Below are 14173 nucleotides of genomic sequence, written 5' to 3'. Positions count from 1 at the left end.
TCATACTTAGGCCAGGTCCAAGGATAGAATTAGTATGTCATCTGCGATAGACTGAGTTTTTGTGCCCCCCCCACCCCGCAAAGTCATATATGAAAGCCCTAAAACTCACTGTGATGATATCAGGAGTTGGGGCCTTTGGGAGGAAAATTAGGGCTAGATGAAACCATGAGGTGTAGCCTCCATGATGGGATTAGTGCCTTTACAAGAAGAGGAAAAGACCAGAGCTACCTGTCTCCACCACCTGAGGATACAACGAGTAGGTGGCCATCTACCAGGAGGTGGCCAGGAATACCGCTCTCACTGATGATACCCCCTCCCGTTCTGACTTCCTAGACGCACCCCTAACTCTTCTAAGAACACATCATTCTCCTAGTTGTTTGGGCCAGGACAAACTTGCTGTTATCCTGGAGTCTGTTACTCCCTGTGGCAGGTAGGACTTGTGTTCCATAATTTTGCCTTCGGTGCTATGCCTGTGAATATGGTATAGTATCTGGGGAAAGGAATTAAGGCGGCTAATGAGCTGAGCTTAAAACAGGGAGATTATTCTAGATGATCCAAGTGAGCCCATGGCCCTGAAAACACATGCACCTTGGAAGTGGAAGAAGGCGGCAAAAGATTCAGTCAGAGAGACACAAGGACAGAAAAAGAAACAGGAGAAATTCCAAGCAGGAGAGGGACACTTCAGCGCCCCTTCCCGACTCTGAAGGTGGAGGAGGGGCTATGACTGGTGGAACACGATGGCCCCTGGACACTGGGAAAGTCAAGGAAAGCGATCCTCCCTTGGAACCTCCACAGAAAGCACTGCGGCCTGATGACACCTGGATTTCAGCCCAGCGGGACCCATCCTGGACTTCTGACCCTTGGAACTATAAGATGAGGCACTCACACCCTCTTCAATCACGTACTGAAGCAGTGGTCATTCGTTATGGCAGCAGTGTGAACTGATACACTCCGCATCAGCATTTCCTGTCCGCTCTACCCTGAAAGTACATCCCCAATGGGCCATTTCTCAGCACACCCTCGCTCCACTTTGGTCCAAGCCACCCATTCGTGCCCAGCTCACTGACAAAGGCTCTAAACCGATTTCTCTGCTTCTCCCTCATGATTCCTCATTAAAGTCCGAGTGCAGCAGCCAGGTTGATTCTGTTAATTCCTATGTGCTACCAGGTCTCTCTTCTGCTCAAGACCCCCCACTGGCTTCAGAACTCACTGAGCACAAAAGCCAAAATGCTTTCCCTGACCCTTGCAGTCCCTACCTGCTGGCTTCTTGCTTTCCATCGTCTTCATTTATTTTTCTGTTCCCACCACACTGGTTCCCACCGCCCCCCGCCCCCGCCCCAGGCTGGGATGCTCCCCCTCATGGCTCTGCACTCACACGAAATGCTCCTCCTCAGATATCCATATGCCCAACTCCCCACCTCCTTCTGGTCTTCCTCCCTCCATATTCCTCGTTGTCCACCATATTGTATACCTAACTCTACCTCATTATTTACGGTCACACACACTAGACAGTTGGGCATCCCAGAGCCAGATTTTGCTTCCTTTGCAGTTGCCTGCTGCATAATAAAGACTCAATAAATATTTGATAAATTAATATACTTTTTCCTATGAAATACAGCTCCTGAGTTAGTTCTTTGGTTCCTATCCTCACTGCTACTATCCGAACCCAGCTCACTCTAACACTGACTTGCCATCCCTGGATTCTCAGTCGGTGTCTTTACCCATACTTCTTACCCTTACCCTTCAATCCATCCTACAGGTAAACACCCCTGATTAATATTTGCTAAACACTACTTGCAGCATGTGAGTTTTCTTCTTTGGAACATACAATGGCTCCCATTGTGTTCTGCTTCAGGGTGTGAAGTATCCACAATAATCCTATCTCCTGGAAACCAGTTTAGCAGCCGCCCTCTTCACCCCTGCCCCTTTCTGACAAATCTCCATGCCTAGAACTCACGCTGGCAGCTGTTGGCCACACTGCCCAAGTGTGGTTTTGGCTTTCCTTCCTTCAGAGCCCTCGAAAAAACACCTTCTACCACCAACCACTCCCATTCTACCAGACTTCATTTCTACTGATCGTTTTCTACTTTATTATGAGGACTTTTCCCCCCTCTACTGAGATTAGAGGTTTTCTAAAGACAGGATTCATATCTCTTCCTGTTCTTGACCACCCAAGTGACATGCCTACCTCAGCATTAATTCAGATTTTATGTCTTCAATGTCTTCCCCTAATATTACATCTTATTATAAGTGTTACATATTATACATATATTAAATAGTTCCTCTTGTTCTCTGGGTTTATTATTTTACCATTCTTAAGTTTTTTAACCCAAACTGAGGCATTATTTGCCCTGTTGATACTTTACACAAGAGACTTTATAACTTTGCCAAGAAACTTTGTGGTTGCATTCCTTTTAAATCAATATAGGGCTTATGTCTACCTGCATTCTAATTTAGACCTGTTCCAACAACCACTGCTTGGTGAACTTGAACAAACTGCTTCAATTTTTCACTCAACAGCACCAGAAGGTACCAGCACCAGCAGAAGGGCCCAGTGAACCTGGCTGAGAGCGCCAATGCCCCTCGAGGTGCTTCCAGCTCCACAGAGAAGATGGCTGTTACATGAAGAGCTATAAGTGAAATACGAATAACAAAAAAGGAGCTACCTCCTATTCCTCTGGTATACCTACCCATGAAGGAGACAATAACGAATTTTGCAGCACAATCTCATCCTCAAAGGAAACAATTTCATTGGGGGGGGGGGAGAAAAAGGTTCATTAAAAATTGGGGAAATCACATGCTTTCCAGGTAGGCAGTTCTTTAAAAAAATATATATACAATAATTTCACCAAAAGTTTGCATTTTGTTCATTTTACTAAGAGACTTGGAGTTCTTAACTGTGTTCATTAGAAAGAGGATTTTTGGGGTGCCTGGGTGGCTCAGTCGGTTAAGCCTCTGACTTCAGCTCAGGTCACGATCTCACGGTCCGTGAGTTCGAGCCCCGCGTCGGGCTCTGGGCCGATGGCTCAGAGCCTGGAGCCTGCTTCCGATTCTGTCTCCCTTTCTCTTTGCCCCTCCCCCATTCATGCTCTGTCTCTGTCTCAAAAATAAATAAATGTTAAAAAAAATTAAAAAAAAAAAAAGAAAGAAAGAGGATTTTCCCTGGACGATTTCAGACCTTCAGTAAAAAGCCCCAAATATTTAGAAGAAATGTTACCCTTCATCTCCCCACCAGGAAACCCACACCAGAAAATGTGTGTGCCCTGTACCTTCTTTGTCATCGTGGTGGATAATTGCATCCTGTATCATGTCAGCGAGGTTAAAATGAACTTTTTGATTCTTCCCATGCTTCAGCTTTTTCAGGAACCCTTCCTGCTTCTGAAAAGCCTTCTCTCTTTCATAGTAGGCTTTGATCTGCTCACAGCGCATGCGTTTCACCAGCCGCTGCCGTTGGCCGAGGGGAAGGGACTCCAGCAGGCACTGGTCAATTTCCATCTCATGGGTTCGAAACACGTTACATAGCTGAAAGCAACCTACGAGACACACGGTGAGAAAGTCAGTGGACCCACTGTCACGACAATACAGCAGCACCACAGAGCACGCTCGATTTCCCATTACCCACCCCAGAGGTCAGAAACTCACTCACTCCCCTTTGTGCTTGGCACGCAAGCACGCAGGCCAGCTTACAGACCAGGGGAGAAGCGAAGGGAACTGGTGTCACACTCAACATTGCATGGTGATAAAACAAATAAGAAAATTAGAGACAGATGTGTGGCTTTGCACAACGCAATTACTGGCAAACCATCCTTACTGTTTTTGTAAAGGCCGAAAAGTTTTACCGATGCATTAAAGCCCCTTCGTTGAATAATGCCAACTAAACTGTGTGTGAAATTCTGGCAGAGAGCCATTCCCAGTCTTTGAGCACAGCCTAATAACCCTGGTTTTGTATATCCCGATGACTCTGTGTATCTAATGGAATAGAACCTATGTAGCCTAGCAACTGTTCATGTGACACCCTGGATATTTTCCACCAACATATTGCTAAACACTTTTCTTAGTGATTGGTAATATCCCTTTCTAAGAGACCTAATAATGGTTCAGCAATGAAACAGATTTTTCTCTTGGCAATTCAAAATCATGGATAGAACTGTTGCCGTTGTGGTCTCTGTCTTATTAACATAGTGATTGACAAAGTGAGCTCTCCATCTTGAAGCTGAAAATCTTCCCTTTCTTTCGCTAGGATATTCCTTATTAATGCCACTCAAAACACCTGCAACGGAATCATGCAGACCCGCATGTTTACCACTAGAATAAATGTTACTCTTGGCAGAAAATTAACACTGAAAATTCTAGAATGTAATGCACAGGCTCAGATAAGCGTTGCATGTTCTTCCATTCAGATATCTATGATCTTAAGTCTCAAGCAAGTAAAAGTAGCGACGCGTGCCCCAAAGTGTGGTTGATCATACACTATATCTGGAAAGATCACTCAGAAAGGGGTCTGTTTCTTCATCTTTGGAGATGTGCCCAATTCCTCTGAAAGGGCACCAAGTTGTGACAGTGCAAATTCCATTTCTGTCTCGCTTGAGGCTTTGCAAAGTGTCATTCTCACAACCGCCAGGCAAGACCATCTCTCTTCTGCAAGTAAGGAAAACGAAGTTGAGCGAGGCTGTGATTTGTCCAAGACCAAAAAGAGGACTCCGTGACAGCCACAAATGTTCCATAAAGGCTCAAGAAAAGGACAGAATAAGAGCCGGGGATTCCCGACAGCCAGATACTTAACATCCATAAGGGGGACAGGGGAGAGGCAGAGTTGGGAAATTTTGTTTTGGTCGTTTTTTAGCATCTGACAACATTTTAGAATCGTACTAATCTCATAAACATCTCCATCGTTGTGAGTATTTGTAAGTGTGGTGTTGGAAAAAACACTATACATAAAGCATTCCCTTTCCAGTGACCTAACCACAGAGAGACAGCAGCAGTTCTGAAATAATGACAAATCACTCTGAAGGCTGTGTGATAAAAGCCAGGATCACCGTCACAAACAGATCCTCTGGGACAGCTCATTAACAACGGCAGGAAAGATTCTCTGCTTTGCAACCTGTAGGGAAAACTGTACGTGGGTTCCCGGGACACTGTGACTCCCGTGACCTTCCTGATTTGTCAGCAGGTGCCCAGGGAATCAGCAGAACCACGGGAAAACCCAGAGGGTCAGACCAGTGACCTCACAGAGTGTTACGTGCTGATCAGCAGGCAGTCGAAGGTGCAGGATAACCCAATCAACACAACAGTCCTCTAGTGTTCCGCTCATGAGAAAAACCTTCCTGTGAAATTTTCAATTAACTCTGAAGGAGTCTGTAGTGTCAGCTCATGATTTATTGAGCAGCCCTCTCGGTCTGTCAGAAAGGAGCGCTGAGGGATGTTCATAAATTAATTCTCTTACGATTCGGAAAATCGGAGGCCGAGGCTGTGAACTTCCACGTCCATCCATGTATAAAATGTTAATTTTTCACATATTTTCTTGTCAAATAATTCCCCATGCTTTGACTTTAAATGGTCTGAACTTTGAGATTTATTTTACGTTCTACAAGCACAGCGGGCATTGTGACTTTCTTTTTGTCTAATTCTGGATGGACCAGCTGCATCATGTATATGTGCTGTAGTCAGTCTGTAAGACACCACACTAAAAATGACATAGTAATGGTAAATGGAGTTTTGAGGCAGGCTACCCAGAACCTGTGGAACTTGGTCACCAGGGCACTAAGAATAGCAGTCATTAGCACCTCAGGTGACAGTCTGGGCAGGCCAGGCAGGCAGGGGGGTGCGGCTGAAGAGGAACTACTGTGTCTGAGCTGGACAAGGCTGGCTGGCCTCCCCGGGCGGGGGGTCCCGGGCAGGCACTGGGTCTCAATTGTCCTGTAGCAGAGTTGACCTGGTTCTGCCTGCCCGGCGGCTGGACTGAGTGAGGGCTCTTCCCCGGAAAAGACTTTAATTCTTTCCCACTATTTTGGCGTTCTTCACCCACCAAAGGCTACGCGTGCACTAACACCATTTCCACTTCACACAAACCACCTTCTCACAATCATACGTGAGTTCCTTAGGATACAGGGCACGTGCTGTAGTAAAACAGAGCATATTTTCATTGCTGCGGCAGAGACTGACTAGGGAAACCCGTTCTCTTTTCTCCTTAAACACGTAAGTTGACGTCAGTTTTGACCTTCCCAGGGCTGGCTCATAAAACGGAAAAAAAAAAAAGCCCACATGCACTTTAACATGTTCTAAACCTCCTACAGCCTATGGATATGGCAGTGTGGACACCACATAGCGAAGATGGTCCCAGGTAAGGAGCCTCGGTCCCCCCCCATGGCTCCCTGGAGCACCTGCCACGAACCAGCCCCTGTCCTAACTTTTCATCTGACAAAGAATTTCACTTCAATTGTAGTTAGGCGTTGCTATTTTGGGTTTTAACTCTTCCAGAAATTAACATCACCCTAGCTAGAGGGTGCCGTGGTTCAGAAGTTTGTTTGGTTTTCTCCGACCGTGTTAAATGGTGATCAAGGGAACATCCAAAGCTCTGCAGAATTTTGAATGACAGGACTGGACCATTGCTACCTACCAAGTGGGGTTCTAGCAAATTTGTAACAGTCAGTAGGGGTGGAGTGGGAATGAAATCGTTGACTTGTCATGTCTGCCTATTACCACGGTGCACAGTTCACAGTCAATTCCAAGCTACCACTGTCGCATTACTAAACAGAGAGATGAGAATATATACTCTCTCCACCTCAGTGTGGGGGCCAGCTTCCACACAACCACTGCATCAAGCCCACCATGGAGACTCATGGCTTCATTCTTGCATCGGAATCACAAATACTCAGGAAAAGATATTCCAGAAAGACCCCCAAGGTGTAAGAGAAGCAGCATCAAGAATTACCCACATCTCAAGAGAAAATAACTATAACATTAAGCATAACTGTGTGTGTGTGTGTATGTGTGTGTTAGCCATTAAATATATATATATTTCATATATATATATATATATATATATATATACATATATATATATATATTTGAGTCTGAGTCATCATAGGAAGCAGACAAGAGACCATATGCTTTAAATTCCTAATCATCAAAATTATTCACTTGTAGAAGGTAATGTTAAATAACAGAAAAACTAGAAAAACTAAAACTGAGTTCCAATTGTAGGTATCACATTTTCTACTTATGACCTGGGGTGAAATTTTCAACATTTCTAAGATGCTTGAAATAAATAAAAAAGAGCTGGTGTTTGAAGTTTGCTGGGATACTTAAAAAATGGGAGATAGTTTGCAAAAAAAAAAATGTCCGGCACAAAGTAAATACTCAATGAACGGTAATTATTTTTATGAGGAATATATCATGAGGATCTGTGTGTATACATGGAATATGTTAAGAGAACTGAAGAAAAGGGAATGTGTTATATGGAGAGTTCTTTCTCCCTTTTTTGCTCTTTCTGGTTCTACCATGTGCCAAGAATGTTCCCAGCACAAGGTCTTTGCACCTGCTGTTCCCAGTTCCTGGGACATTCATCTGATGGAGGGAGGCTAAATGGTTAGCATCCTTCCCTTCTCCTGGTCTTAGCTCAAAATCTCCAACCTCGTGATGCTTTCACAGGCCCCTTTATTTCTATTTGCACCTGTTCCCTAACAATATTTCCAATTCCTATTTCTTGCTTTTTCTCTTTAAGTTTTTATCGCCCTGAAATATATTTCTACAGCATCAATCATCACACTTAGACTGTATATTATACTCATACCAATGCTGTTTGTAAAATACACCATATATTTTATTTATCTATAAGCCCCCCACCAAAAAGCACGAACTTGGACTGTTTTATCAGCAGTTGGAAGAGCAGATATTAAATATTTTTGTTGTTAATTAAATCACTGGCAGAAATATCATACGCATTACTACAACCTGACCCAGCACTGACATATAGTAGGTAGCAAACGCTTATGACTTGACCTACTCTTCTTTTGGCATGGGGGTTATATACATGGCTAATCTGAAATTCTAGATAAAAATTCAGAGACGTTTGGTGTGCCTGGGTCGTTCAGTTGGTTCAGCATCTGACTTTTGGTTTTGGCTCAGGTCCTGATCTTGTGGTTCACGAGTTCAAGCCCCACATCAGGCTCCAAGCCAACAGTGCGGAGCCTGCTTGGGATATTCTCTCTCTCATTCTCTCTCTCTTCTCATTCTCTCTCTCTCTTTCTCTCTCTCTCTCTCTCTCCCTCCCTCCCTCCCTCTCTCAAAATAAATAAACTTCTAAAAAATATTTACAGACATTTACCATAGGCAGAAATCCCTGCTCAGCAAATATGCATCTCCATAAAATAAAACTTGAGAGCCGGCAAATTAAATACATGAAGGAAACAGCAAAGATCTATGTTCAGAAATCATTACGGAACATCTAGTAAAAACTAGCAGCTTTGGTCTTGGAGACACCGTGCCATGATCTCACGATGCTGTGTTGTAGCAAGCCAGAAATATACAGAATAAAGTTAAGGAAAAGGCAACTAGGAAAATGAGGAAATTATTCTGGGGATACAACTGCCAGAAATGCCTTCCTCTCCATTAGACTCAGAACCGTCATGTGGTGGGGCGCCTGGGAGGCTCAGTCGGTTGAAGCATCCGACTTCGGCTCAGGTCATGATCTCATGGTTTGTGAGTTTGAGCCTCGCGGCAGTCTCTCCACTCAGCACAGAGCCTGATTCAGATCCTGTCTTCCTCTCTACCTCTCCCCTGCTCACTCTCGCTCACACTCTCTCTCTCTCAAAAATAAATACACATTAGTTTTTTTTTTTTTAATATTTAAACAAAATCTTCATGTAGCCACAGCACACTCACTGCGGGAGAGTTTTTGCAAAGTTATCCATAAGTGCTAGATAAGAAAAAATGGTAAAAGCAAGGACATTTCCAGAAACTTGGACCCACTTTCAGGGGAGCAGACATTCGTGGATGGTTTATGAAGTTAACTCTGTCTTAGGGCACAAAGCAAAGCAAATTTCAAAAAATGCTTTAGAACTGAAATTATACGGACACCTTCTTAACACACTGGAGAACTGGATTTCAACTACAGATGTGGAACCACACCTGCCAACTTGTTCAGAAACTTACAAAGTCGATTCAAAATAAAGCATATATAAGGAAGAAAGCATAATGGAAATAATACTTTTTTAGAACCAATCATTGATCATAATTTCACGGATGAAACTAAAACCGTTCACAGAAATAAATCTACGGCTTTAAATGTATATATTAGAAAAGACTGTATTCTTAGCATCAGTGACCAACACATGTGATTCATAGAAAAGAACAATAAAGGAAGCCCAACAAGAAAGAAGAAAATAATAAAATCACAGTACAAATGGACAGAAACGAAATAAGGACCGAGCAAAGATGAAGAGATGAGAAACAGAAAATATCCAGAAAAATATATCTTATCAAAAACGACTCAAGAAGCAAAAACTTGGATAGATTTATAATCATTACATGAATTAAATTAATTGTCCTAACGCGGGTAAAAGGAAGAAAAATCAGTTATTGTTGTAAACACCGTTATCCTCGTAAGAAACCAAACACATTCTATGACTCAGCCGTTAGAATTGATATCAACACAAGTCAATACACACACACAAGAAGAAAGTTACATTTTCAACCCTAGAATTGACGTGCACCCTTACTAAGGTCTAAAAAAAAATTTAAACCTATCATTTCACACTCATTTGATTGACAGTGTTGTCCCATTACTATGAAAGAGAAAATTGGAAGTACTTTGCTAAACTGAAGATATATCTCTCCCACAACCGCTGTCAGTACTCTAGAAACCTTTCGATACATGTTGCAGATAAAAATAGACACACACAGGGGCACCTGGGTGGCTCAGTTGGTTAAATGCCTGACTCTTGATCTCGACTCAGGTCATGATCTCGGCTCAGGTCATGATCTCATGGTTCGTGGGTTCGAGCCCTGCATCGGGCTTTGTGCTGACAGTGTGGAGCCTGCTTGGGATTCTCTCTCTGCCTCTCTCTCTCTCTCTGTCTCTCTGCCCCTTCCCTGCTCATGCGCACATGCATTCTCCCCCAAAATAAATACACTTCAAAAAAATAAAAATTAAACAAATAAAAAATAATAGGTAATGAAAGAGATTAGAAGTACCAAAAGTCAACTTTGAAAACAATCCCTTCTCTGATTTTTGGAGGAAAGAAGTCTGTTTTGCCACATGTACCCGTCGGATTTTCTGCTATTGGTACTGGCAGGAGGGACACCTAGATCAATGGCACCTGAAAAGGACAACCTGCAGAGACTTCCGCACACAGGCGGCCTGCTGTCCATGACAAGGTGCAGGTGCAAGCCAGAGAGGAGAGTCTTCCCAAAGCGAAGGTGGGGCCCCTGGACACCCTTAGGGAGAAATGAACCTCGACCCAAACCTCACACCTCACACAGAAATGAACCCGAAACGGATCACGAATCTGAATGTAAAACAAAACTGCAGTGCATCCTGAAGACTGCAGGATGGAACCGCTGAGCCCTGCCTTAGACTTGACCTGGAAACACGGCCCATAAAAGAAAAGGAAAGAATGAATTGGATTTCATCTGAGAACACAACACGGCTGTGTGAAAGCCACGCTCAGGGTGGCAAAGTGGGGAAAGGCAGTTGTTTTTTGTTTGTTTGTTTGTTTTTATGTTTATTTATTTACTTTGAGAGAGATAAAGAGTACAAGCAGGGTAGGGGCAGAGAGAGAGGCAGAGACAATTCCGAGTAGGCTCCGCGCTGTCCTCGGGGCTCAGACTCCTTAACTGTGACATCAGGACCTGAGCCGAGATCACGAGTCGATGTTGAACCCACTGTGCCATCCTGGCACCTCTGGGGAAAAGTACTTGTAACCACCTGTCTCACAAAGAATCACCTCTGGGGCACCTGGTGGCTCAGTCGGTCAAGCGTCTGACTTTGGCTGGGGTCATGATCTCACCGTTCGTGAGTTCAAGCCCCACGTCGGACTCTGTGCCAGCAGCTGGGAGCCTGGAGCTGCTTCGGATTCTGTGTCTCCCTCTCTCTCTCTCTCTCTGCCCCTCCCGTGCTCTCGCTCTCTCTTTCTCAAAAGTAAATAGATATTAAAAAAAAAGAAAAAAGAAAAGAATCACCTCTACAACACACACACACACACACACACACACACACACACACACGTGCGCGCGCGCGCCTTAACTTTCAGCAGCAAAAAGGCAGGTGGTCCAACTGGAGAATGGCAGAAGAGTGACGGATGTTTCAGGGGCACAGATGGATGACAGCCAAGCATAGGAAGAGACCTCCGACAGCACCAGCCATTAGGGAGATGCCCACCGGAAGCAGTGACCCATCACTACGCATGTATCAGAAGAGCTGAAACAAACATAAAACTAGTGGGGGGCCCCGTGGGTGGCTCAGTCAGTTAAGTGTCCACCCTTGGCTCAGGTCATGATCTCACAGTCCGTGGGTTCGAACCCCACGTTGGGCTCTGTGCTGTCGGTGTGGAGCCCACTTCAGATCTTCTGTCTCCATTTCTCTCTGCCCCTCCCCAGCTTGTGCGCTCTCTCTCTTTCAAAAAATAAACAAGCATTAAAAAAACTTAAAAAAAATAAAACTAGTGACAATACCAAATACTGGCAAGGATGTGGAGAAGCAGGACCTCTCCACTTTGATGCTGAGAACGTAAAATAGTGCAGGCATTCAGAAAACAGGTTGGCATTTTCTTTAACCACATTCTGTGGCAACATGTCGAGGTGAGATTACGTGGCTCATCAAGACCACTCAGGATGGACTCTGACATGCTGCGGTCAGGGCAGATTCCAAATTCCAGGAACCAGCATGAGAACGGTCCCTTCTTAGAACACTGCCCACCTACTGTTTGGTGCAGGATAGCTGTCACCACAGGGCACCAACAAGGCAAGAAAGTTAGCAAATGGTGCCCATTTTGCTGGACTCATTTTATTATTATTATTATTATTATTATTATTATTATTATTAATTAATGAACTAGATATTGGTGGATATGCTTTTGTCTTCCAAGAGTATACCTCAAAAGGCTGAGAATAGACTGGATTCTGGCCAAAGGTCCAACATATTGTGGGCACACTTATAAAGAAAAACTTGTCACCCTGTTTTTCCATGAGGATAATAAATCATCAGAATGAAATAAAAATAAAAATAAGTGCTCCAATTTCCCCCGTGAAAAGAACGAAAATACATTTTATCGTTTGTAGGTAAGAATGCGCATTTATCTGAATTTACAGGTACGAATTCGATGTCAATTCCACCAGCTTATGTTTCAATTTGGGGGATGCCTCCTCTCAAAGACCTCAAATGTATACGATTTATGTTCTATGCCTTGCTTCCCTCACTCCCTATGGGATTTCCCTGATGAACATTCCCTCTGCATATTGCCGTGTGCTCCTGAAGCCCTCTCCCAAGACTCTGCTTCTAGGGAACACAAACTAATACAAGTAAGATTATATATATTTTTTCTCTCATTTTCTATTAACTTTCACGGTTTACACCAAAGAGAAGACTTTTTTTTTTAATTTTTTTTCAACGTTTATTTATTTTTGGGACAGAAAGAGACAGAGCATGAACGGGGGAGGGGCAGAGAGAGAGGGAGACACAGAATCGGAAACAGGCTCCAGGCTCTGAGCCATCAGCCCAGAGCCCGACGCGGGGCTCGAACTCACGGACCGCGAGCGAGATCGTGACCTGGCTGAAGTCGGACGCTTAACCGACTGCGCCACCCAGGCGCCCCGAGAAGACATTTTTTTGGAGATGCGAAATGTATGTCTATAGGCTGAATATACCTAATGATGTAGGTTTCCAAAATCTACAAGTCATAGCAGCACAAGAAATAATAAGACGCACCTGCAAAAGAATAAAGTTGGGGGGGCGCCTGGGTGGCTCAGTCAGTTGAGCATCGGACTCTTGATTTCGGCTCAGTTCATGATCTCACGGTTCATGGGTTCAAGCCCCACGTTGGGCTCTACACTGACAGTGCGGAGCCTGCTTAGCATTCTCTCTCTCTCTCTCTCTCTCTCTCTCTCTCTCTCTCAGCCCCTCCCCTGTTTGCACTGTCTCTCTCTCAAAATAAGGAAACAAACTTAAAAAAAATTTAAAAAAGAATAAAGTTGGGCCCTAACCTTCTATCATATGCAAAAATTAACAAAAATTTATTAAAGCCGTAAACATAAGACCCAAAAGTACAAAACTCATAGAAGAAAACAGAAGTTTTAGGACACTGCACCTGGCAATGATTTCTCGGATAGGACACCACAAACACAGCCGACAGAAGCAAAAATTGACAAAATGGATGAATATGCAAATTTTTATGCATCGAAGGACACAACACAGTAAAAAGGCAACCTAAGGAAGGGAGGAAGATACTTGTAAATTATATATCTGATAAGGGGTTAATACCCAAAATATAAAAAAACACCCTTACAACTCAATAATCTAAAAATTAAACAAGCAAATTTAAAAATGGGCAAAGGACTTAAACAGACATTTCTCCAAAGATGAAACACAAATTTCCAACAAGCATATTTGTTAAGAATATTAAGAAGCTCACAATTCTCAGTGAACCGCACATCACAACTGCAATAAATCATCACCTCATACCCATTAGAATGGCTCTTACCCATCACCCACCCCTGAAAAAAGGGCGGGGCAGAAAATAAGTGTTGGCAAGGATGTGGAGAGATTGAAACCCTTGTGCGCTCTTGGTAGGAATGTAAAATGGTTTACGACGGAAAACAGTTTGGAGTTTCCACAGTAAATTAAAAATGGAACTGCCGGAGGGTCCAGCAATCCCACTTCCGGTTATATCCAAAACACTGAAAGCAGGATCTCTAAAGATACGTTTAAACACCTCTGTTCACTGCAGCATAGCTCACAATGGCCAAGAGATGGAGGCAACCGAAATGTCACTAATGGGTGAATGGATAAATAAATGTGGTCTATCCATACGATGGAATATTACACAGCCTGAAAAAGGAAAGGAATCCTACCACATGCTATAAAATGGATGAACCCTGACAATATGCTATAGGAAGTAAACCAGGCACAAAATGGCAGATACTGTGTGATATATGAGAATAAGAAATGAGAATGCTG

The 14173-nt window shown here is 43.6% G+C and overlaps 1 protein-coding gene across 3 annotated transcripts in view; it reads right to left on the bottom strand.

Annotated features, from left to right (window-relative positions):
- MYO16 (myosin XVI) overlaps positions 1-14173 on the bottom strand; it is a 615221-nt gene that overhangs the window by 460670 nt on the left and 140378 nt on the right. For 2 of the 3 annotated variants that reach the window (XM_023253136.2, XM_045055816.1), the window contains exon 2: positions 3270-3533. In XM_023253136.2, the coding sequence (XP_023108904.2) occupies positions 3270-3495 (226 nt within the window). In that variant the 5' untranslated portion in view covers positions 3496-3533. Of the gene's footprint in view, positions 1-3269; positions 3534-3811; positions 3964-14173 lie in introns of those variants that run through there. The other variant, XM_045055813.1, reaches the window with a different exon arrangement.

Source organism: Felis catus, chromosome A1 (genome assembly GCF_018350175.1).
Source record: "Felis catus isolate Fca126 chromosome A1, F.catus_Fca126_mat1.0, whole genome shotgun sequence".
Lineage (NCBI taxonomy): Eukaryota > Metazoa > Chordata > Mammalia > Carnivora > Felidae > Felis > Felis catus.
The sequence above is the reverse complement of the archived record's forward strand: the minus strand, read 5'-3'. Positions and strand labels throughout refer to the sequence as shown.